This window comes from Mastomys coucha, unplaced genomic scaffold (assembly GCF_008632895.1).
Source record: "Mastomys coucha isolate ucsf_1 unplaced genomic scaffold, UCSF_Mcou_1 pScaffold10, whole genome shotgun sequence".
Lineage (NCBI taxonomy): Eukaryota > Metazoa > Chordata > Mammalia > Rodentia > Muridae > Mastomys > Mastomys coucha.
The window spans coordinates 466,528-492,651 of record NW_022196892.1 but is presented as its reverse complement, the minus strand read 5'-3'; the positions used below and the strand labels follow the sequence as shown (position 1 = coordinate 492,651).

At 42.3% G+C, this 26,124-nt stretch overlaps 1 protein-coding gene across 6 annotated transcripts in view; it reads right to left on the bottom strand.

The window, feature by feature from the left end:
- The window catches only part of Pxk (PX domain containing serine/threonine kinase like), a 62,567-nt gene that overhangs the window by 22,204 nt on the left and 14,239 nt on the right, over positions 1-26,124 (bottom strand). For all 6 annotated transcript variants that reach the window (XM_031344306.1, XM_031344291.1, XM_031344317.1 and 3 more), the window contains exons 2-9: positions 21,895-21,945; positions 19,559-19,606; positions 12,778-12,964; positions 6,200-6,277; positions 5,702-5,775; positions 5,118-5,192; positions 2,274-2,378; positions 1,479-1,580 (exon numbers count right to left, since the gene is read on the bottom strand). In XM_031344306.1, the coding sequence (XP_031200166.1) occupies positions 1,479-1,580; positions 2,274-2,378; positions 5,118-5,192; positions 5,702-5,775; positions 6,200-6,277; positions 12,778-12,964; positions 19,559-19,606; positions 21,895-21,945 (720 nt within the window). The remainder of the gene's footprint in view (positions 1-1,478; positions 1,581-2,273; positions 2,379-5,117; positions 5,193-5,701; positions 5,776-6,199; positions 6,278-12,777; positions 12,965-19,558; positions 19,607-21,894; positions 21,946-26,124) is intronic.

Here is a 26,124-nt window from a genome sequence, read left to right as displayed (position 1 = left end):
CTGGTCTCCACGTGTGTGTGTGTGTGTGTGTGTGTGTGTGTGTGTGTGTGTGTATCTACCTATATCCTTATATCTAGATGGATAGATGGATGGATGGATATAAAGAACATGGGATTAGGGTATGCTTAACTCTCTACTGATGGGGTTGTGAATCCAAGAAGCCTAGAGAAATTCTGTAGAGAGGACAACATGGACAAAGCTGACACTCTTCCTGCCTCTTTTTCACCTTCATTTCTCTCTTAGTGTTGAAGATCACTTTGTGCCTTGAAATACTAAGAACACACTGTCCTCCTAAGCTATATCTCCAACCCAAATGGGAACAGGCTTTTATAGTTCTGTAAAGAAGACACAGGAGTCAGGCATCTTGGCACACGCCTTTGATCCCTAGCATGCAGAGGCAGATAGGTCTCCAAATTCAAGATCAACCTGGGTCTATGGAGTGCATTCCAGGCCAGGCAGAGCTATACAGTAAGACCTTATCTCAAAAACAAACAAGCAAAACCAAAACCAAAAAAATCTGAACATATATATGTCCAAGCAGATCAGTAGATGACAATGTTTGTCATCAAAGCCTGATGACCTGAGTTCAATCCCTGGAACCCAAGTAAAGGCATGTCACATAGCATGGTTTGCATCGCCACATTCAGACAGTAAAATTAAGCTTACAAAGAAAAAAATATCTTGGCACAGAGATAAAGATCAGCCAAATAACCCAAAAGATGACACCAAATTCTAAACTTTTGGAATTTTACAGATCTAAATTACTGCCACCTTTATACCAAATATTTGTTTGTTGGGGGAAAATACAGCAATGCTATCCAGTATTACATATCAAGTCATATCAGTATATGTCAAGTTATAGGTAATATGACAATGTCTCTGGTTTTGGAAAGTACCCAAGAACTTTCCTATAAAAACTGTCATCATTCTAGGGGGCTCCAGAATAAGATCACTTGTTCTTCCAAAAGGCCTAAGTTTGGCTCCTGATAACCATATTGGATGGCTCACAACCACCTCTAACTGTAGTGCGAGGGAATCTGTCACCTTCTGGCTTCTGCAGCAACCCCAAAACATGCAGCAGACATATATACACACAAATAAAATAAATCTTTTTTAAAATTGTAATTCTGGATGAAATATGAGTACAACTGTGGTTGTCCGAATAGGAGGTGTGGCCTTGTTGCAGTAAGTGTGTCACTGTAGGGATAGGCTCTGACGTCTCATATGCTGAAGCTAAGCCCAGTAAAGATAGTCCCCTCTGCTGCCTGCAGATCATGATATAGAACTCTCAGCAACTTCTCCAGGACTATGTCTGCCTGTATGCCATGTCATGTTTCTTACTGTGCTGATAATGAACTGTTCAAACTGTAAGCCAGCCCCAAGTTAAATATTTTCCTTTATAAGAATTGCTATGGTCATGATGTCTCTTCCCAGCAATAACTAAGACAACAACTTAAGCAAAAATGAATATCTCTTACCTCTAATATCTGCCGTCCATATGTTTTTATTTGTTGGAGTTCAAGGCCCTGGGTTTTCTTAGGGTTGCAATATTTCTTTAGGAAGGGGTCCTTTGGTTTTGCCTTTAGAAAAAAAATCAACAATACATAAAGAGCTAGAGGAACCAATTTTTAGCACAGGGCTTCCTAAAAAGGTAGGAAAGACTCCATAGAGTCAGCCAGGGGCCCCGGCACACAGGATGTGGGGTTTGTTGCTGTGTTAATCCAGTAGTCTGTAGCTGAGGTAAAGAGGCTGGTCTGAGCCCTATTTCTTCTGTATCCGAGGAACTACACACTGGTCTCACCCTAGGCCATTCCCAAAGTCTTGCCTACTGGAACCATTTTCCAGGACTGCTTTGTTCACTGCAAAGTCCAAACTTTAAAACTCACCATCAGATCAGCCTACCATGTAACAGACATCCATCTTTGCTCATGGGGAAAGAAATGTCCTTTTAAGCAAACTAGTTTTTCCAACTCAGATTTAAATTTGTCTGTTTGTTTTTGCGATAGGGACTATGTAACCCAAGCTGGACTGAAACTCACAATTCTCCTGTCTAGTCTCCTGAGAACATAGGATTTCACCATGCTATACTTAAAATGTAAAAATTAAAATAAAATTCATGGGGCTTGGGGGGGTGATTTAATTATAATCTTGAGGAAAATTATTTTTTAAATTTCATGGGGCCTAACTTCTGGAAATTTATATATCAATTATCAAAACAGATTCTAAAGGGACTGAAGAAATCTATAACCATGAACTTGATTTATAAGTAGTACCTTGTAGATCAGATCCTTCAAAGTTCCCTTTTCATTAAAGGTTCTAATCAGCAATGCTGATGATTCGCTAGCTGTGGCAAAGGTCACACGATATATGTAAGGGTGCTGCCAAAACAAAAAAAGAAATTCAGATTAGTTTACACCACAATCTAGGGCCTTTTAGATTCACGTTGTCTCTGTGGAGAGGCAAGCACTATGTGGCTGGTTTAGTTTTATGTAGATATGCCGCTCCCTGAGCACAAGCTACTTTTAAGTTACTAGAAGATCAACTAGCTCCTCCCCGCCTCAGATGGGAGGAAGGGAGAAGTGATGAGAAGGAGGGGCAAGCTCCACACAGAAGGCCCTGCTTGGCTAAGCAGTTCTCCTCGCTGAAAGCTTCCTCACTTGGCTCTGTGCATCCAGATTTCAGGCAAAACCATGGTGGCAGAGAAGAAAAGGGCTGAGCTTTGAGAGAGACCTAATAAAGAGCTCAACAGTCGCTCAGCAGTCGGAGCAGCTAAGTGGGAGAGCAGGCCAAGTGCGACTGTGCTCAGAGCTTTGTCACTTACTCCACACTGCTGCTTGCATGCCAAGGCAGGGAGCATAACCACTTGGAAACAAGCATGAGCAGCGTGCTTTGGCATCTGGGCCCTGTTTAGAAGCCAGCAGCATGAACTTCTCTGACTTTCCTACAGAAGTCTGCAGTATGCGTATGCAGTGTCTTCCTCAGATGGGGACCCGAATGTCAGCCAGTAAGGTGAGGTAGGGACAAATGCTTTAAAGACTTAATGTGTTCCTATAACCTGGAACTTTGGTTACATGGACAAGAAGACTGACTGCTCAGGTTCTAGGTAACCTGAGTGAGCGAATGACAAAGAGCCACTCTGCTGTCTGAGCTACCTTTGTCAGGCTAACTAGTTGGCCTAGGGAAACATGCATTCAAGACCTTACTTGGATTATCACCAGGATACATTCAAGATATGTCTGAGGTCTGACCTGCAAATGGGCTAATGGGAATCCATTCATTACCTGACGTCTAGAGGGAGTTGCTTGAGGACTGAGCCACCAAGCCCAGCTTATGTGTATATCTTTGTTGTTTTACTGATTTTTTTTCAAGACAGCGTTTCTCTGTGTAACCTTGGCTGTCTTGGTACTTGCTCTGTAGATGAGGCTAGCCTGAAACTCTTTCTTACATGTGCATTTCTTACACGCACTATGTTGGGAATATGGGGGTAAGACTGTTTTTGTTATTTGAGGCAAAGTCTCACTATGTTGTCCAGGCTGGCTCTCCTACCTCTGCCTCCAAATACTGGTACGATAGCACATACTACCCCGAGGGTTCTTGGTTTTGTTGTTGCTGTTTTAATTTTTTTTTAGATTTATTTATTTAATTTTATGAGTATGAATATTTTTCCTGCAGGTATGTATGCGCATTATATATTTGCCTGGCACCCACAGGGGGTGTCAGAAAAGGGTGACAACTGAAATTATGAACTGTTGATGAACTACCATGTAGGTGCTCAAAATCAAACTCAGGTACTCTTAACCTCTGAGCCATCTCTCCAGCCCCTTCTTTCTTGTTCTTGTTTTGTTTTTTAAACATTCATTTAAAGTAATTTTAAATCTGGGTGCTAACTGGGCCTGGTGGTTCAAGCCTATAATACCAGACTTATGAGGCAGGGGCAGGAAGATCAAAAGTTCAAGGCTGGCGTAGGTTACAGAGTGAGTTCAATGCCAACCTGGAAAACTTAAAGCAACCCTATCTTTTTTTTAAAAAAAATATTTATTTATTTATTTTATGTATATGAGTACACTGTAGCTGTACAGATGGTTGTGAGCCACCATGTAGTTGCTGGGATTTGACTTTTGGAAGAACAGTCAGTATTCTTAACCACTGAACCATCTCTCCAGCCCAAGCAACCCTATCTTAAAATAAAAGATAAATTACAGGTGGGGGCACAGTTCAGTGGTGGAGCATCTGCTTAGCATATACAAGGCTCTCAACTCAAACTCAATTTATGTAAACAACAGCAACAAAAATCTGGGTGCTTGAAAGTCTATCATATAACCAATCAAACTCAAGGCCACAGCATTTTTCTTGGATATAAATCACACCTCATTAAATCATGGCCTCTTTGCTTTAACAAGATGTATTGAAAGGTAAACTCTCTGGACAAGTCATTCCATAAAGCAATTGATTCTGTGTGTGCTGAAAACAGGTAAGGTAATGGTTGTTAATATTAACCCATCCACAGGCCAGACTTCAGTCTTTTACTAAAGGCATTCTGTATACAGTGAGTCTTATCAGTGTGGTTTCTTCCAACCAAGACCTTAAATTAGGACTGTCCATTAGTACAAGTAATGCATCTTTCTCTAAGCCAGCCTATTATCCAGTGAAAGATTTTAAGATAGGGTTGCTTGGGCTGGAGAGATGGTTCAGTGGTTAAGAACACTGACTGCGCTTCCAAAAGACAGCAAAGTGGCTCTTTTTGTCATTCTTTACCCAGGTTACCTAGCGCCTGAGAAGTTAGTCTCCTTCTGGAAAGATATCTTGAAGTTCCACTGATAAAATGTTCAATAAGAGCAAGAGGTTCAGAAAAGTGGCTCTATCCTACTCTGATATCTGATTAAAATACAGACTACATTTAAACAGCTATCATTAATGGGCTAAGATGTCACAAACACTGGCTTAAAGGACGTCACATCTGTGAGATTAGCCTGCATACTTCTGGTCTGAACTAAAAGCTACAGTCCCTTTTCATTCTCTTGAGTCCACAGAGTACTTCCATGTCTTCTATCCAGGTTCACCCTCAATAGAACACTGACCCTGAAAAGCAATGAGGCAACCAGAGGACTTGTACTTACCACACAGGAAGGCAGAAGTTTGATTAGACACTGAAAATCTTTATCTGACAAGTACTTGTCTGGACCAAGATCAGCCTGGAAATGTAGAAAGAAATATCAGAATATCACTTTGCTCACTGTAAGAAAAATTCCTTATATCTTCCCTCTAACTTTATTTGTTCAAATTCTTAATTATAAATCAAAGACAGAAAACATATTAAGTCTGCTGCTTCAAGGCCTTTTCTGGAGAAGTAGTGTGTGCACATATGAACATCAGGCTATGACTGGGATTTCATTCAATTCCATAACCAAATATGTCACTAGAACTCCCAGCGTGAAATAGATGACATAATATCTATTATCTTGGAGGGGGTACCTCAAAACTGTCAGTCCTAAATCCAGGCTGTCCCTATATCCTCCTGAACATTTATTACTTGACCAATTGTATAGCCAGGGGGTTTGAAATGACTCTTCTTTGATGTAGGAAAAAATTCTGCACACCAACATATAAGAGCACAGTAAAAGTGCTAAGAGTCTCTTATCAAAACTCTTCCATATACTACCCAAATCTCCTGGAATAAATGAAAGCAAAAGACTTAGTTTACCCAGCTCAGCACCAGCCGCTCCTTTGGTTGGTTTTTAATTTTCATCAAGAAATATTTCTTCCTTATCCTCCAACCTGCCACAAAGCAGAAAGGTGCTTATAGCTTCAGTATTTTTGCAACAATTGATATAAATTTTAATTTTGTTAATGAAAATTACATTAGACAATCTAAGCTTCATCTACATAGGCCCAATCACTTAACAGTGTTTATACAGAAAGGCTACTCTATAAAAACAATAAACAAAGAAATTACTATATTTATGGAAAAGCTAGTAGGACAGAACTTCAATCTAGACTTACTGAAAGAGCCTAGTGGGGACCAGAGGTCCTGAATGTTAGCAGCACCCTACTCCTCTGACAGGGCTTTAACCAAGGTTAATAGGTATCAGAGTTAAGAACAATGCTTGAAGCAGTGGGGAGGTACAAAGACTATGGTCAGCAGAGGTAAAGAGCTTTGCTGGGATAACATCTCAGCTGGAAGGCCAAGCCAGCCTCTCACCTATGTCTTTCAGTGGTTCTACCACCTCCCACTTTGGTTCTGATCGGAAGAACATGGAAACCTGCTGTAAGGCGATCTCTGCAACGATATTATAGAAATCCATTAATCAGATATGTTAGGAAAAGCCAAAGGCTAACACACTGTTCATGCAAATAAAATCCCTGTAGCCTAAAAGACATGATTTAAAAAAAGGAAAATTAAAAATAATGCAGACTTTTAGACGGGACCCTAGGTGTTAGCATTCATTCTAGGCTCTACCCAACATTTACCTGGCAACGGCCAGTAGGCCAGGCTTGCTATAAAAAGGGCTGTTTGGCCCCTTCTCACTCTCTGACTCTCTTCTCTCCCTGACACCATTCTCCCTCTCTTCTCTTCCCCTCCCCTCCTGGTTTCTCTTCTCTGTTCCTGGCCTACCTCTCCTCTTCTCTGTCTCTATTCCCTTCTCAACTCCCCTTCCCATACCCATAAATAAACTCTATTCTATACTATACCCATTGTATGGCTGGTACCTCAGGGGGAAGGGATGCCGCAGCATGGGCCCTCCCCCCTCACCACCACGCTCTATAAAACATATCCTTGGCTTTTTATAAAACACAACACTGGGAAACTGATAAAAGCTGAGTAAAGCCTGAGATTAATGGTAATGTGCCAACAATGCTTTTTTAGTTTCAGTTACATGCCATGGTTATATCAGATGCTACACTGGAGAAGGCAGGTGAGGGGAGTCTATGGAACTATTGCAACTTCTCTGTAAACCTGAAGTTACTCCAAAAGCAAAAGACTATTAAAGAACAAAAATAAAGTTACTATTTATGTGGAAACACATTCTTTAAAAGATTTATTTATTATATGTAAGTACATTTTAGCTGTCTCCAGACACTCCAGAAGAGGGTGTCAGATCTTATTACAGATGGTTGTGAACCACCATGTGGTTGCTGGGATTTGAACTCGGGACCTTCAGAAAAGCAGTCAGTGCTCTTAACCACTAAGCCATGTCTCCAGCACCGAAACACATTTTTTAAGCCAGGAAATCTAAAGTATACAAACTAGCTGACTTACACCAGGAACTTAATAAGGCCACAACTGAAGCTCAAGATTCAGAAAGTATTATAAGGTCACACGGAACAACATGTTCCAAGTGATATTTATCCCATCTTCATTCCTTGTGGAATTATAGCTTTCACAAACAAAGAAGTGATTAGCCTTAAGTATATGCTAGAATAAAAGCCAAGGCTTCAGAAAAATATCTTCATCGACAACATGGCTCCCTTGTGGTAGGTTAGAAAGTGCCTGTCTACTTACAAACATATCCTCTTTTTGTTGTTCATTTATCATTTGAACACTTCCACTTAACACAGACAATGAGAAGAAGAATTTCCTTCAAGTTTACTGCATTAAGTAACTATCAGAATAACTGCCTTTTATACTCCACCCCCACCAAAAAAAACACAACTTGATACCATTTCCTCCCAATGCAGTGAATAAGTGAAGCCACTCCAGATCTCTGAGAGCAAACAGCAATCTTCAAAAAAAACCCACTGTGGGATTTCACCTCTGCCTGGTGTTAATTATGTTCCAAAGACACTGGTGAGGCTTGGACTCACCAACAATTCTCTCCACATGTCACAACAACCTCTCCTGGAATCCGCTGAGAGCTTGGCAAACATTACCACTGTGCATATTTTACAGCACATTGTGAGTGAAGAAGTTTGCAAGAGACAACAGTTGGGTGTTTGTTTACTGACTCAAATGCAAAGTGTTCCCTAAATATTCCAGAGGAAGCACATGACTATGAAATGCAAGACCGGCTCTATTTACATTCTGTTCGAGCTGCTCTGAGAGGCCAGGGATGCTGGGAAGAGCTGAGAATGCTGTGCCCTGTTATAAATGTTGATATGATATTTTTACCATTTCTAAAGTAAGTTGAAAACAACTTAAAAGGAAACTACTTTAAATGAAAGTATTCATATCAACTCTGAGAAAATCATGAAAATAATTTCCTACCATACTACAATGCAATTTCAAGAAAGTACATTGGAAAGCAGTTCAAAACTAAACATGACTCATAAACAATTCATCAACAACTTGCAGCATGTTACTATGTATTTTATAATGTTTTAGAAATGGAGAAGCAACAGGGAACAAAAAAAACAGGACAAATGTGTTCCTGATAAATAGAGGACTGGGAATTGGACTTTTGTCTTAAACCTTGAGGATCAAAGAGCTCAAGGAAGAAAATTTTCCTCTTATTGAACTGTTATTCATAAGAAATTGCATGGTGACTGATACTGATGGGGTCTCATCCCAGATTCAGAGTCAAATCCATACAAGCCCATACTGCCTGTCACTTCCTTAACCAAACTAAAACCAAGCTGCTACAAGTGTCTAACTGGCTCTGGCTGGTGGCCCACAATGTTTGGTTCACCCTCCCACACTCTGGGCCCTGCCTCCCACAGCCCTCTAGACTGCCCTCAGCATCAAGCTTCTCAATGAGGACCCCCTAAACCTTCAGGCTGAGCCTGAATCTACTGGTTTTCTGCCTGCAACCCCTCCTCCTCACGCACATCCAGAGCATCTGGCCTCTTGTGGACCTCGCACATCCTGAATGAGGACTCTAGCTGGGAGGACATCTTTTAACTTAGGTAAAGTCCAGAGCCCTTTGGAAATATTAACTCCCCGCAACCTGGGCTGTTCTTCCTGGTGTACTGGCCCCTGGCTCCAAGCCTGCTAATCTCCACTGGCCTCTCAGCTCCCCAAATCAGCACTGCCTCTTCTGGGAAGCCCTCCTCTGTCCCCAGGCCTAACGCACCTTCTAAGCCTAAATACAATTTCTCTGCATAAGTGCTATTGGCCTTGCTGAGTACACTTAGCACTGGGAATATATAATAGTGCTTAATTAATATCTGATGAAGAAAGAACTAAAGACTCAATACATTGCCAATTCAATTGTGAAACCTCCCATCAGAATGTAGACCCCCAAAAGAAATACATCTACTTTCTACTTATTTTGCTTATACTACTTATTTTTCTTTTTGTTTGGTTTTTCTTCATGTAGCTTTGGCTGTCTAGGAACTTTCTATGTAGACCGCCTGCCTCTGCCTCCTGAGTTCTGGGATTAAAGGCATGTACCACCACCACTTGGCTAATGTTTAGTTTATTTATTTATTTATTTATTTTATTTTTTTTGTTTGTTTTTTCGAGACAGGGTTTCTCCTTGTAGCCCTGGCTGCCCTTGTACTCAAAAATCCACCTCCCTCTGTCTCCCAAGTGCTGGGACTAAAGGTGTGCGCCACAACTGCCCGGCGCTAATGTTTATTTTTAAATCTTGCTATCTTAGAAAGTTTTTATTTCTTTAGGCGGATAGACATTTGGTTAAGAAGGGCTACTCAGTTAAGTGCTAAAAAACAAAAGCCCAAGACAGGGAATGGGAAACCAAGCCCCAGCCCATCTTACCACTTCTTTTTGCCTTTTTTTTTTTTTTTTTTTTTTTTTTTTGGTTTTTCGAGTATAGCCCTGGCTGTCCTGGAACTCACTCTGTAGACCAGGCTGGCCTTGAACTCAGAAATCTGCCTGTCTCTGCCCCCCAAGTGCTGGGATTAAAGGCATGCACCACCACCGCCCAGCTCATCTTACCACTTCTTATGCTTCCAGCTTCCATAGACTCAGAGGTATCAGGTCTCCCTCTGTGCACAGCCTCTGAACCCTCTGAGCTGATTCCCCCAGCCCTGATCGGCTGCTAGGTGCTATAACCTGCATTCCCTCCAGAATACCCTGTCTTTGTTCTGAACATAATCCTCAACCGAGACCCTCCTTCCTAGCCTACTAGTCATGGGAATTCCAAGTTTTAGGTCTACAAAGGAACTTCCTCACTGCGTGGTCTGTCCCTCACTCCCCAGCTTCTTTTAAGAGTGAGCGTATGTTTTACCTTTATGGACATGGTCTTTTGAATAAAACCAGGAAAAGGCCCAGTAACTAAAGGTTGGTTCTCTGGAAAGACAGGAAACAGCTGCTTAGGAGATCCTGCTGCTAACCCCAAGACTCAGGTTGACCAGACAGTCCCCATACAAACAAGGGTCCCAGTCACTGTGCTCAAGACAAGGAAAAGTAGGTATGCTGATTTGGATTACCACTGCAATACAGAATTCAAAACTTGCTGAAGTAGGGCAGTAAACAGGTAAGTTAGAAGCTGAGAAGAGGCAAGGGCATCAGCCATGTTGGAAGGGAGACTTGGTCTTGCTTAGAGAGGTACACCATGTGCATGGGTGGGGAGTGAACCATGAGTCCCAGGGAGCCAAGGCCTTGCTGCAGGAGTATGCTGGCCAAGAGGAAGTGAGCTGTGCTTCCCTCTTCTGAAGCAGCTGGTAAACCAACCTAGAAGCAAGGCAAATTCTGATGTTTCATCTGAAGGAGGAAATAAGTCAGCTTCCTCACCTACCGCTCCACCTCAGTCCTCTAACGGTAGCTAGACTCACCAGTTGGGAATTTCTAGTGTCCTTATATTCTGCTCACATCTGCTTTGCACCTTAACCATCACCTCGGCTGTGGGAGATGGGAAAGAGCCAAGACAGTACAACTTGGGGGAAGAATGATGGAAGTGGGGAGTAGAAATAAGACAGACCCCTGACGGGCAGACACAAAGAAAGAGGGGTCTTAAGTAGGTAGTAAAGATGGCAAAGTTCCAGTTTCTTCCTCACACCCCTTACCAGAGACAAAAGCTTAAAAAGTTCTTTAGACTGTGCACAAATCAAGGAATTCTAGCTGGGATCAGGACATGTTTACCTTAATGTTGAGGGCCTATCAGCCTCCAATATTTGCTCAAACTGACCAATCCTAAACTAGGGGAAGGGGATCCCTTAAAGACTCTTAAAAACCCTCACCGTCAAGCAGAGACTGAGCTTCAGCTCTGCTTTGCAGTGGGTCTTTCTCCCCATTGACTGCTGTGTCTGTATGTGTGTATGTGTGTGTACGTGTGTGTGTGTATACACGTGTGTGTGTGTGTGTGTGTGTATATAAGTACATGTGTGCATGTCTCTGCCTCCCACCAGCACTGAGATTTCAGGTGCTAACCAGTGCCTCTGGGTTTTCACATAAGAGTATTGGACTTAAAACTCAGGTTCTCATGCTTGCGAGGCAAAGATGTTACTGACTCATCTCCTTGTCCCAGCTGTCTGATAGATGGGGAAACTGAAGTCTTCAGAGAGATGGAGATTACTTAGGCCCAGCACATTTGTGTCACTCTGGCACACACATGCACACTACACTGGTTAGTTTCGATACAAGAGCTCTAAGATGCCCTCTGGATTCTACCCCATGTAAATATCACTCTTCTGGTTCCAGCTCCTAGAATTCAGGAATGCATGAGCTCCATGCCTACCCTGGGCACATGGTGTGGCAGGTCACTGACACTGGCTAGACAGATGCCACTGATACCTGCTCACTCCAGCCTGACACCTGCCCTCATGAGAGCACTGGCAGACAATGCTGACAGAACACACAGCGGGCTGGGTTGACTCATCAAAACCACTCAGATGACCTGCTGACAGTTGTGGAACAGTCGAGGTGAACCTTAGAGAAAAAAATGAAAAGTTCAAAAGAGACTGACAGAACTGAGGCTCTCCTGAGCTCCAACCTAGCATATAAGGTCTTTTGAGCAAGGAAAGAATGGAATACTTGTAACCATACAATGCTTGGTTCTATGACCCTAGAGTAGATGAATTTGAAATTCACATTACTTGTCTTGGCTAGATTCTGGAAAAGCATTTTCCTTAGCTTTGCATGACATCTACTAAAGATGGCAAGCACACGCTAAACAAGGCTTCTCACGCTGTAAGGTGTGTGCAAATCACCCGCCAACCTGTTAAGTCAGTTCCTGACCCAGCAGGTCTGGGGAGGACCTACCTGGTTAGAAAGCTGCACTGTGAGCAGTGAGCTCAAGGACTGACATTTTCACACTCAGCTGTACAGGAGAGCCAGAGCAGGAGCTTCAGATTCTACACAATGACTGGCAGGCTCAGAGCTAGAGCACTGGGAATTCTTAACCCACCCCCGAGTGGCTCTCCTATGCAGGAGGGCTTGGTGGCCCTGCAAGGCCACACCAGAGTGAAGGAGGTACTTAGTTCTTCCTTTTACTGACATCAGGCTTGGGTATTTGACACTGAATTTGTGTGTAAACAGTAGGGGAGTCTCGGAGCAGGTGGGAGGACACAGGAACAGCCTTTCTGAATCAACATTACATTTAAAGCCATTCTAGAGGAACCAAACACGCTACACACTGTAAATACAAACCAGACTGAGGTTGCTCTATGCACTGCTGTGGGCTGTCCGCTCAGTCCACAGAGAAGATAGCAGGCAGGCCACAAGTGCACAGCGTGACTGTTTCCGTGGATGTTTTTCTGCACAGGCACCACACACATTTTGAAAATAAGTTATATCCCCCATAAATGTTCAGACAATTACACCCAAGCAAGTCTTTGCAAAGAAACCCTGCCCTGTTACTAATATGCACGTTTCCCCACAAATGCTATCCCTTGCTGAGCTCGCTCCCCGAGATACTATAGCTCACACACTCCATTTCTCACCAGTATAGTTTGCAGAATAGTTGTTTGGGTCTAGGAACTTCTTAAGCAGCTCGCAGTTGGCTAGGACATGGTTTGCCATGATGACATTAAGGTAGTTCTGCAGGCCTCTCTGCCGCTCGGCTATGAACTCGCGGTCCATGTTTCCAATCAGTTTCTTGGGAGGAAGAGGCAGACTTAGGCCTGTAATCTGAAAGAATGGAAGGGAAAAAGGGAAGAAAAGGAGTTATATTCATGTTATCTACTAGCTAAGTTTGATATCTGAATCCTGAAGCATGATAGTATAAGACAATATAGACTTTGATGATGTACCCTAATATTTCATTATGATTTCATATATAAAACTATATATCTCATAATTGAGTAAAATTATATGCTAATCATAGTAACTGGGGTTTTCTTTTTTCCACTTTTGCTGAAGTTATATATGGACATAATACCAAGAAAAATCATTTTTTACAAAATTAGCACGAGCAGCCAGGCAGTGGTGGTGCATACATTTAATCCCAGCACTTGGGAAAGCAGAGGCAGGTGTATCTTTGAGTTCTGAGTTCAAGGCCAGTCAAGGCTACACAGAGAAACCAAAAAGAAAAAAGTTCTCTTCTACAGTTCTGACCTCACCTTGCACACCCTGTCTCCTGCATCCAGTAGCATTATCTCATTTTATCGAGGGCATTATCATGTTTACACTAGGTAAATGATATTCCTTACAGTTATATTCATAGCAGCTGCTAAGCCCTTTTCAGGTTCTGTGATATATATAGGATCCCATGAGGTTATCTGCTTCATGTCTCAAATTTCTTCCTTCTTAATATATATCTGAATAATTTCTTAGGTCTCATTTGGGTTTTCTTTGTTTTGTTTTGTTTTGTTTTTCTGAGAGGGTTCTCTGTGTAACAGACCTGGCCTGGAACTTTAGTGCTGGGATTAAAGGCATGTACCTTCACACCCAGCCTTCATTTGGATTGAATTTTCTTTTGCTTTTTTTTTTTTTTTTTCTGGTTTTTCAAGACAGAGTTCTCTGTGTAGACAGACCTGCCTCTGCTCCCAAGTGTGGGATTAAATGTGTGAGCCACCACCTCCCAGCTGTCATTTGGGTTTTCAACCTAAAATATTTTGTTGTGGTTTTCACTTCTATATTTCTATTTGTCCTTGAAGGAGTGTGTGTGTGTGTGTGTGTGTGTGTGTGTGTGTGTGTGTGTGTGTGTGTAAAATCAATTCATTACTGTTTATAATGGCTAGGGGAAAAAAGGTAAAAGCAAGTACTCAATGTACTGTCATTTTCTAGATCACTTAAAACTTTTGAGACTATTTTAACTTGAAAAACAAAGCAAAGTCACTTTTGAGAGCTACAGAGCTATTTGACACTTGTAAATTAAAAAAAAAAAAGCAATCCAAGTGACATACTTACTGAGTGGCTGAGGTGTGGTCTAATAAGACAGGCATCTTCAAGTTAGAAAAAGACGCGAGGTAAGCTAGTCTAGGCAAACCTGACTCAGGCTCCACTCTGGATTTTCATATAACACTGATACAGTTAAATAAAAGATGGAAGAGATGTGTGGTGGTTGGAGTAAGCATGGCTCCCACAGACCCATGTATGTGATAAACACTTGGTCTCCAAGTTGGTTCTGGGTTGAGGCGAGGCTTGCTGGGGGAATGTGTCACCAGAGGCAGGTTTGACAGCCTGAGCCCTGCCTCTCAGGAGTTCTCTGTGCTTCATGCTTATACTTCAAGATGTGAGCTCTCAGCTGGCTACTCAAGCTGTCATGTCTGCTGCCTGCTGCCATGAGGCTCTAACCCCCTGGAAAAGTAACTCGAAATAAACTTCCTTCTATGAGTTGTCCATGGCTCCTCTATGACTATGAAAATGTGTCAGACACAACAGATATAAATCTATACCCGCACAGCTTGTTACTAGATAAGACACTTACATGTCAAGTGGTTTTCCTCATTCATAAAGCTGAGCTTTATCTAACTGTAATTTCTCTAAGAGATCTTAGCAAGAAATGATCGCAGCTTATTTAGCTAAATAAAATGCATAGGTACAAAGAAAGCACATCATTCAGCATGACACTGATTTTACTTGGTGTTGCTTATGGACAGAAAGCATTAATAAGGTGATATATTAATATAGTCTAAAACATAAATGGTGTATCCTGGGCTGGCAAGATGGCTCAGCGGGTAAGAGCACTTACTGCTCTTTCGAAGGTCCTGAGTTCGGATCCCAGCAACTACATGGTGGATCACAACCACCCATAATGAGATCTAACGCCCTCTTCTGGTGCATCTGAAGACAGCTACAGTGTATTGCCGGAGTGAGCGGGGCCATCCTGAGTTCAATTCCCAATAGCCACATGATGGCTCACGGCCATCTGTACAACTACAGTGTACTCATACACATAATAAATAAATAAATAAATCTTTAAAAAAATAAAATAAATGGTGTATCCTTTAAGATATTTTTATAAAATTATAGAATATAATCCTATTTTTATATACATCCAAGGGATATTTTGTTAAGTCATGGATGTGCTCATATATGGGAGTAAACTATCTTTTTTTTTTCCTCAAAACCTTTTATTGTAAAAAATTTTATGTGTATAACTGTTTCCCTTGCATTTATGCCCATGCGGTCCAGTGCCTAGTGCCCGTAGAAGCCAAAAGAGGATATTTGATTCCCTAGAACTAGAGTTATAGAAGGTTATGAACTATCATGTGGGTGCTAGGGATCAAACCCAGGTCCTCTGGAAGAGCAACCAGTGCTCTTAACCTCTTGAGCCATCTCTCCGGCTCCCATGAAAACTGTTTTAAAAGGATTCACAATTTCTGGCAAACATAGTTATCTTTGGGAATAGGTAATTAATTCTTGTTCTCCACAATGAAATATTTATCATTATTTACATGCCCTTTTCAATTAAAAAAGAAAAACATTCCTTTTTTAATCAAAATTATTATTTAAGCAAGAGTGTTTTAAAATCTTTTATTTATTTACTGTGAAAGGATTCAACTGCATGATCCATACAACAGCATCCACTGAATCCTACAACATCCTACAGGGGAGCAGCGGGTTGAAACTCTAGTATTTTGGCTATTTTGTGTTCATGGTGGGGAATATAAGCATGCATTTGATAAAAAGCCTGTCTTCTGTTTGTTTATTTTGAGTAGTTCAAACTCTCTAGGTAGCTGAGGATGACTCTGAGCCCGATTCTTACGCCCCCATCTCCTAAATGCTGGGACTACAGGTGTGTATTATAATACCTTACTCAGTATAGTGCCAGGGAACTGAGCCCAGAGCATCATGCTTGTTAGGAAGAACTCTACCAACTGAGCTACACTCCAGCCTACATGTCTGTCTTGAATGGTGAAGGTTCCAAGCCTCAACAAGTGTGTGTGTGTGTGTCTGTCTGTCTGTCATCTCACTGGGATTACCCTGGGCTACCACATCTGGCTTTACTTGGGTTCTAGACATTCAAACTTGTTTCCTCACAGTTCTATGGTAAGTGCTTTGCTATATGGGAGATACACACTGAGCTATCACGCCAACCCTCAGGCTAATTTTTCATTTCAGACTTCACTTCACACTAACAAAGTACTATTCTGCCTGACATCCGCCAAAACATCACAGCCGCTTTCTCCATGCTGTGAATCTACAATCTTGCTGGGTCAGAGAGGAATAATTATTCCCTAAGGTACTGAAACTGCAATGGGAGTTAATTTTTAAACCTTGCTGCTTAAAAAGTTTAGCATTTAAGAAATGTTTTGTATCCCCTTCAGCTTTCTCCTGTGATGTCAACAACCTCCTCACCACACAAGATAAACCTTAGACGGAAGAAAAGAAACCTAAGCACACAGAGGACAGTCACTAAGACGACAATCCCCTGGACACCTTCACACCAGCCTTGTCAAGCCAGCTCACTTTTACTAGCTTTGCCTTGTTTCCACTTTGAGCTCCTTTAAAAAATAAGAACAACAAAGCCCAACTTCCCTTAAAAGGAGAAGCACTGTGGGGAACCAAGGGCAACAGAGAAACCCCTAAGTTCGATTCATAACAACTTCAGAGTGGCAGTGCAGAGCTGGAAGTTTCCAAAGTGGAACCTGAAGTTGGTCCTCTGGCCTAGTAGCAGCTTCTAAACTAAATAGAGGCCAAATCAGCGCTTCCAGGAACCTAGCCTTTATCTGGAGGAAAAACCTCCAAATAGGTCATTTCTCCTTACTCCCTTCCAGCATCAGGGCTTAATAAGTTGTAATCACCTTCAATCATATGCCAGTGAGTGTTCTAAACTCTCAACAACCCCTAATCAGTAAGTTCTCCAAGGTCAACAATGGGCAGTAAAACTCAAATCATAAAACATTTGATGTGTAAGAGACTTCAGAAGTGTTCTTTTCATTTGAGGAGAAAATGAGGCTGATCTAAGGTGTACCAGCAGCCGTGCCTGGGTTTCCCCCCCAAACTAAGGACAGTTGTGGCTCCTTCCCTCTCCACCCAGCTCCCACCCCCTCCTCTCCTCACTGCTGCAGGCCCCTGGATGGCTGTTAACTTGACACTGCATTTATTTGAAACATGGTGCCTTTTTTCTTTGTTGTTACTGTGAAATATGATAACCACAAAACTTTTGGAAAACACAGACTTTTCTTCTATTTTTCTATGTTTTAATAGAACTTGGAAAGTACCACATACCATAAAGTGCTGGGGGGAAAAAGCCATAACCCACAACCTGCCATCTGGGGATCATCATTGTTAACATTCTGGCATATTTCCTTCCAATCTTCCTAAACATTTAATGTAATTATACCATGTGGCATGTAAGTTTATACTATGAGTCGTCATTTTCACTAAACTATGTTCCTGTTGGACTCAGACTCCATACTTGGGATTATATTTCTCTTCTTCAGCAGGAATTCATTTATCTGTAGAGAATAATAAGATACTGAAAACCATGGTCAGAGTTTCATTCTGAAGTCTCTGAACCATTTTGGTACAGAGGTTGTTTTTAAATTATTTCACTCCCAAAACGCTGGATGTACTTTCTTCTGTTTGTTTACTTGAATGAATAAAAACCTCCCACTGCCAGATGCAGTGGCCCATTTCTATAATCCCAGCATTTAAGACAGGAGGCTCAGAAGGAGTTCAAGGTCATACTGGGCTACATAGTAAACTGAAGGCCAGCCTAGGCTTTATGGAACCCTATCTCAAAACAAAACAAAATACCCCCTATATGTCATGTGGATATCTGCATGTGAAATAAGATGTAGATAGGAAACACCAATTTTAAAAAGCAAAACTACACTGAAGCAAAACTAAATTCCAAGCCAGCCAGGGCTATAAGGCAAGAAATAAGAACAAGCATTCAAATTCTGTCAACACGTTTGTTATCTAGAGATTTCAACTGGTTATAATAAAACTAAAAGCAAGTAAGGGGATGACAATGTATGATGTAGCTCAGTGGTAGAGCTGTCAGTATGCGGAAGGCCCTGCACTCAATCCCCAGAACTACGAAGCAAGGATCAACCGTATCCTACACATTCTGCAAAAGAAAAAGTACGAATTCTTTTACAGTAAATGCTTGGCTCTACTGATAAACCATCTTCTGAAGTCTGACCTAAAACACAGCTGTATGAAGGAAAAGGAAGCATTATGCTCCTTTCTCCCCACAAGTTCTCCTGACCTTGGTGCACGGCATTAGTCACTCAACATGTGTGATAACTAGCTCACTCACAAAGGCAGCAGTCCTCTGCCTCCAAGCTGATCTGGCTCAGGTGGATGGAAAGGTTTCTATTATCACTCACATCTGAAGAATGGTACAAGCCCAACAGTATTTAGTAGTCCATAGCTAGCCCTTGAAGACTAGTCTGCCAGGGAGAGAACTGGTTGGCATGGCCAAGGATGCTGATGGCGCTGAAGCCCATCTAGGAGCCTTCAACCATTATCGGCTCCGGCTGTCTTTCCAGACAAAGCCTTGGTAGAGGTTCCTTCTTTTGACTGAGGACATCAGGTTGGAATATTAAAATCCAAGAGATTTAGAAAGGTGTAGTTCAGAGAAATCGTCAAACAGAAAAAGACTGATGTCTACTGTCTAATGATGATCTGCCATGCTCACTGCAGAGAAGCCCAGCACAGAAGCCTACAAGACACAGCCCCAGATCCACCTATGTTGAAAAAAATATTTACTCTCAATCTAGGGCTTCTACCCTGCCTTTGATCATTTAGTTCCCAGATAAAAGATACATACGACCTTTATATCTATAATAAGCCTTTATTAGCACTAAGGCAGATATCTACTCTCTGTGCTATTAAAATCGATTTCCTATTGATAACCCAAGTTATTACTTACTATGTTTCATCTGGGCTGCTCTTAACTCCAATTGGCCAGCTCTCGTGGCCATGCTTTCTTGACTCCTAACCCACAGCATCTTTCTCCTCTCTCCACATTCTTCTCGCAGTCATGGTCTCTCTGAACCTCAAGCCCAGGGACCCAAGACCCCTGCCTATCTCTCTTTTGCCCAGCTATCAGCTGTAGGCAATCTTTATTCACTAACTGGAAGGCAAGGTTACACAGCATCAATTAGGTATGTGCAGACTCTCTCTCCCTAGGAGCAACCAGGCCTTGGGGGGCCAGTACTTATCATTACAAGCTATTTCAAAAAATCAAATCTCAACAGACCTACATGAATTATAACAACCTATGTAGTCAGTCCTAATCCACAAAGGGAGACTCTCCATATGTTCTAACCAGAAAGGCATCATAAGCAGTCAATGTGAATCACAGTGATTTGAAGCACTTACCTGCAAGCTGTTGTTAAGTAGATCGAAGTCACTGTATCTTCTGACGATCTGTAAGAGACAGAACAGTGGCGTTTTGATTCAACAAAGGCATCCCTCTCCACCTCCTGACCTGGGATTCTCTGGTGTTCCAGAGCTGGTGCATTTGTGCCAGCAGAGCAGTGCTACCCAAAATAAACTGGTTAATGCAAGTCAAACTCACAAGGCATCACATCAACAAGAGATTTAAACATCAACAAGAAATTTTTTTTATCTTGTTTTCAGAACAAATTGCCTTTCTAACATCTTTCATATTAACTGAGTCCATGGAAGGGTGGATTAATGATTTGCAAAGGAAAAGTTTTAAGGAGCATAAATGACAACAAGAGGAGGCAGACAGCTCTGACGCCACTTGTCCTTATGGGGAATAAAACATCACCCAGTTAAAATGGCAGTGTCCCTAGAGACTAAGTCTGTTCCTGTAGGTAAGGCTGCCTCACCTCTTGGCAGACAGTCCAGCTTTTATGTCCAGTGTCCTTTCTCGGATGTACCGATGTTACTATTTAGAACATAGCCAAATCCTACTAGCCCTGGTGTGCTGGCTACTTTTATGTCAGTGTGATACCAGCTAAAGTCATATGGGAAGAGAGAATCTCAACTGAGAAAATGCTCCCAACACGTTGGCCTGTGGTGCATTTTCTTGATTGATGATTGATGTGAGAGGACCTAGTTCTCTGTGGGCCTGCCACTATAAGTTGGCTCCTGGGTGCTAAAAGAAAGCAGGCTGAGCAAGGCTTAAGGGACAAGCCGGTAAGCAGTATTCCTCCATGGCCCACTTCAGTTCCTGCCTTCCTATTCCTGCCCTGGCTTCCCTCAGTGATGGACTTATATAAGCTGTAAGGTAAAATAAACCCTTTCTTCCCCAAGTTGCCTTTGTTTTAGGTGTTTTATCAGGGCTAGAAACCATAAGTAAGACATTTAGGTCAAGAAATCATTGTGCTTTTGAATAGTTTGAATTCAGTCTTTATCACTGGTTCTCAAATGTATGTAGATAAATTACCTGGATACCACCTAGAACCTTACCTAAAGAGAGTGTCATCCAGTGGGGGTGGGGGTTCAAGAGCCCCTTTTTGTTAAGTACCCCAGGTTTATAATGCAGTCGATCTAGAAAACTTGTATCAGGGCTTGACTATTCTGGTAAAACAATTTTGGCCAGATACACATAAAATTACATGTGCATCCATCCCTGATAACAAGGAAGCCGAAGGCAGGACAGTGCTGAACTGCCAGCACCTGAAACACGTGGCCGCAGGCCAGCTGCTTACCTCCTAAGTGCAAGAGGGAATAATGCTGGCACAGAGGAATGGTTTAAGGATGGAATAAATTAATGTGTTTAAATCAGTGTTGAACACTTTGTAAATGCTCAACAGATGACAGATGCAATACCTAGTCAGACAAAAGCAGTATGAAATTTTAGGCAAAGAAAAGACCACATTTGGTGCACTCAGTCAGAGACTGCCTAAGGTGGAGCCAAAGTTTGAGCTGGGTCACAGAGCACAGACTATTAGAAGGGGGTAGGACAGCAACAATGAACACTAACGGAGCCCAACACAGAATTCAGTCACCCTCCTCAAGCCAACCAGGATGGGAAAGACCTTTAGTTCTCGGCATCATCTTTCTTTTTAAGACCAGCACTGAGAAAAGCAGAGTCAGGACCTCAGGAAGAGCCTCCCTAGGGACAGCAGCTAGCACCAGCTGTCCAAGAGTAAACGTGTCCATAAAATGCTGTGACTTCACTATACATCGCTCCTACCTGGTGAACTCCACTTTCAGGGTTTCAGGACTGAGTTGGAGAACAGTTTTTTTAGAATATATTCTTCCTGGTTACCATATACACATTAACCAAACTACCACAAACAAAAACACCCTGATACAAGTTTTTAGATCTACTACATTATATACCTCAGGTACTAAACAGTCTTAAAGCTAAAGAAATGGTTTGTGGGTTAAGAGTACATACTGCTCTTGCAAGGGGCGCACTTTGCTTCCCAACACCCTTATCACATGGCTCACAACTGCCTGTAACTCCTGCCCTACGGAATCCAACTTCCTCTTCTGGCTTCTGTGGGCATGGCGTTCACAACCACAAACCTACACTGACACATGCATATACATAATTTAAAAATTAAAATAATAAATCTAAAGGCTTATACCTAAAAGAAATATGATTTGCAGTATATAAGTATTCTGACCTTTCCAAATTTTTTGATACTAAGAGTCCACTTTGAACGCAAGTTAGTTAGTTAGTTAGTTAGTTAGTTTGTTTGTTTGTTTGTTTTAAGTAGACAAAAAATGCTTACCTGCCAGCTGTTTTCTGCAGAAACTCCCCTTTGCACCCGGATGATATATTCCTAAAAGGGATGAAAGAAAGAGCTTTAGCTATAAAATAAAAAAGATATCTGGGTGAGGGGTGTGGCTGGGTAGCCATGAAGGCAGTAGCATGAAGGCAGCTCTAGGTTCAATCTTAGGCAGGAACAGCAGGGAGCTGCAGGCCACGGTGGCCCACATCTATACTCCCAGCGCTAGGAGACTAAAGCAGTGTAACCAGAAAGCAGGAGAATTACAAATTGGAGGCCAGCTTGTGTTCAATAGTGAGATTCTGTTTTAATAAGAGAATTGATGAGGATATTAGATAAACATATGACTTCAAATAAAAGGGCCAGAGTCATAGCTCAGTTAAGAGTGTTTGTTGCTCTTTCAAAAGACATAGGTTCTGTTCCTAGTACCCCCATGGAAGTTCACAACCATCCCTAACCCCAGTTCCAGGATATATATCACCCTCTTTTGACTTCCAAGTATACCAGGCATATACACAGAACACATACATACACACATGCAGACAAAATATGCACACATAACATAAATGAATCTAAAGGGAAAAAAGTATGAGTGCGTGTGTGTGTGTGTGTGTGTGTGTGTGTGTGTGTGTGTGTGTGTGTGTGTATGTTGTGTGTGTGATGGTTTTTGTTGTAGTTTTTGTTTTCCCAGACAAGGATCTCACTATGGAGCTCTGGCTGTCCTGGAACTCTCTATGTAAACCATTCTGGCCTCAAACTCATGGAGATCTACCTGCCTGTGCATCCCAAGAGCTAGGATTAAAGATGAGGAGCACTATGGCTGCTTTAAAAGAAAAGCTTATAAAAAGGATTTTAAAAACAGACAATTATAGCTTGGACACCTCTAATCAGGAGATCCAAATCTCAAACACTGAGTCCTCACACCATTGTCCAAGAAGGTCCAGATTTAGCAGGGCTAAAATGCCTGACACATCAGCAACTGCATTGCTAGCCCTGGGAGCCAGAGGCTGGAAGATCAGCAGCTAGATACTAGCCTAGGCTACATCATCTATGCATAGGGAGATGCATAGATGATGTAGACTTCAGAGAAAAGAAAATTAAGACTCTGGACAATAGTGGTGCACACCTTTAATCCCATCACTCTGGAGGCTGAGGCAGGTGGATCTTTGAGTTTGAGGCCAGCCTGGTCTACAGAGTGAGTTCCAGGATAGCTAGAGCCATACAGAGAAACCCTGTCTCATGTGGTGGGAGTCTGAAAGGAAGAAATAAAAAGACTCAAACACTAACGGAAACTATTTTTGGACTTAGGTTCAATGAATGATGAGCAGCCATTTGGAAACATATGCTAGTTTGACTAGAGCATATGGCTTACCTGTTTTTGAGAAAGGTCTCTTGTAGACCTCTGTAGACCTGGCTAGTAGCCTTAGACTTGGCAATCAATCCTCCTGCTTCAGCCTCCTAGATGTTGGGAGCATGTGCATGGACTACTTTCTCATGCTCCCAGGGTACCCATGTCCAGGCTCTTCTCACTGCCTGTGTATGCATCTTTCCTCTTAGGCACAGGCAATGACCCTTTCTGAAAGGTGACTTAGGATATACTGCCAGACAACATAGATAAGGATTGTGACCTAGCAGCAGGTGTCTGAGGGAGTTTCCAGAAACGGTTTACTGAAAAGGGAAGGCTGTTCTGAAGTGAGTAGATTTTAAAAGGACAGCTGAGTACCAGCATTTGTCTCCCTTGCTTCCTCACTGGATGCCATGTGACAGCTGCTTATTCTCCTGCCACCAGCCCTTCCCCTAATACTGAATGTTTAAACTGTAACCAAAACAAACCTTTCTTTAAGTTGCTTTTGTTTGGTGTTTTAGCACAGCAGTGGGAAAAAGAACAGTTCAGTCTTAATCATCTCCTCCTCTTCTTCCTCCTCCTCCCTCACTCCCTCTTTTTTTCTTTCTCTCTCCCCCCACCCCTTTGGTTTTTTTGAGACAGGATTTCATTGTATAGCCCAGGCTGGCCTCAAACTCACAGAGATCTGCCTGCCTCTGCTTCCTGAGTACTGCAGTTAAAGGTATGTGCCACCACCATCTTGCAACTCTTCAGTTTTCTAATTAAAATTTAAATAAAACTGACATTTTAGTACATCCTTTAATCCCAACATTCGGGAGGCAATGGCAGACAGACCTCATGAATTCAAGGCTAGCGCTGTCTATATAGTGACCTCCAGGACAGCTAGAAGTATGTGAGAGACACCATCTTCAAAGCAAACAAACAAACAAACAAACAAAAATCTTATGTAAGTTTCACTATTTTCCCTGGATCTCACAAGAATATGAGAGAAAACTGACTCCTGAGAGCTGTTCTGACCTCTACATGAGCTGTGGTGGTGTATGCCTGCCTACACACACACACACACACACACACACACACACACACACACGCACGCACGCACGCACGCACGCACGCACGCACGCACGCACACGCACACGTACACGTACACGTACACATAAAACAAATTGCTTACTTTAAAAATAAACTTAAATTGTAAAAAGACTGATAAAATCAACTCTGTATTTGGTAAAGGACTAAACCTATGAAGATGTAAAGAGCAGCAGGCTATGTTGCAGTCTGTAAACCCCATATGGTGTGTAGTTACAGATACAGGAAAGATGAAAAACTAGAAAGGTAATTTTGCTCAGGACATTTCTATTCTGCTTCAATGGATCAAAACTACTCCCTGAGTAAAAAGACATTTGTTTTGGGATTTTTTGTTGTTGTTGTTGTTGTTGTTGTTGTTGTTGTTTCCAGATTCCTCAGAACTGCCATACAAACTGGCCAAAATGAAATACCTCACTCAAATTTCCATTGTTTGGGCTGTGCACTGCCCCAAAGCTCTGGAGAGCTGAAGTCAGCTTCCTCCTGAGCTGTAGGCTGCGATGGAACCCCAGACTCTCCAGTGACTTGTGCCCAACCTCTCACCCTCTCTGACATGGAAAAGACCCTCTGTGTGGCCAAGAGCATGCCAATCACCAAGGCTCCAAAAGATGGACAGGAGCACTAAGAAGTCCGGGCTGCGCCAACCTAGGCATCTGTAGTTACTTCCCAGAGAGCTCCCTCCCTCCCTCTCACCCGCCTTCCTGTCACCACACACTTACTCTTGGCACGCAAGGGAGTGGGGAGCACTTGGGCACTGTGGCAAGTCACTGTGGTCTGGCTGGCATTTTTCAAGTTTGTCATGTATTAGGACACATGATATGTGGCATAAAAGAAGAGAGAAGAGAGAATTAAGGGGAACCTCCACCCTACAGAAATGAAAACCTTTGCATGGGCAGAAGGACACTGGTGAAGCAAGCACCCACCCTTCTCTTCCTCTCAGCATAAGGGCTCAGCTCATTTGTTTCTTTGAGTATAGTCCATACTTAACCTGAGTCTCTTGGGGCTCTGAACATGGAGAAGCATTACGCTCATGTAACAGTGAGGGAGCTTCGCTTTGTGAGGGCCAGCTACCTTATCTGGAATGGGAGGCAGCCCTGCCTGTCTCCAGTGCTAAGCCAGTTCTCTCAGATCACTCCCAGGCTCACTTCTCTACTAGTACTGCTCCTTCCCTGGAAGGAGCAGGAAGAATGCTGCAAACAAGGGACCACACTGAACAAACAGTACTTCTCTGCTCTGGAACATTCCATGGCTCCCACTGGCCATAGGTTAAATCTCCAACCAACCTTCAACATTCTCGTACATCCTGACCAAACAAACTTAACCTTTTCTTTCCATTTAATCCTTCTCTATCAGACTGCTGATATCCTAAAAATTCCTGTTTTATGCCTTTCAGTTTGCTATTCCAAATATTTAAATCCTGGAGTGCTCAGCTTTTTAAATGTTAGCTGCTATTTCCCGTCCCATATCAATGTTTGGGAAAAAAAGCTCTCTCTGCCTGGATTAAGGTCTTGAAGAGATCTTCACATTTCTTATGTCCCAGATCTCACCCAGCACAATGTGAGGTCAGCAGTGAGACAAAGCAAATAACTGCTGAGGGGCTTTTGTCACCCGGATTGCACCCTTGGGAATGAGGAAGTCTGTACCTACCATAAATAGGTAAAAGCTATGTACTCTAAAAAGAGATCCACAAGATCTCTAGGTCTCAGATTGATTACCTCTCTGAAGAATTAATATTCAGGTTAGGTGTGGTGACACACACTCAGGAGGCTAACACAAGAGGGCACAGGCCGTCAAACTTCAGG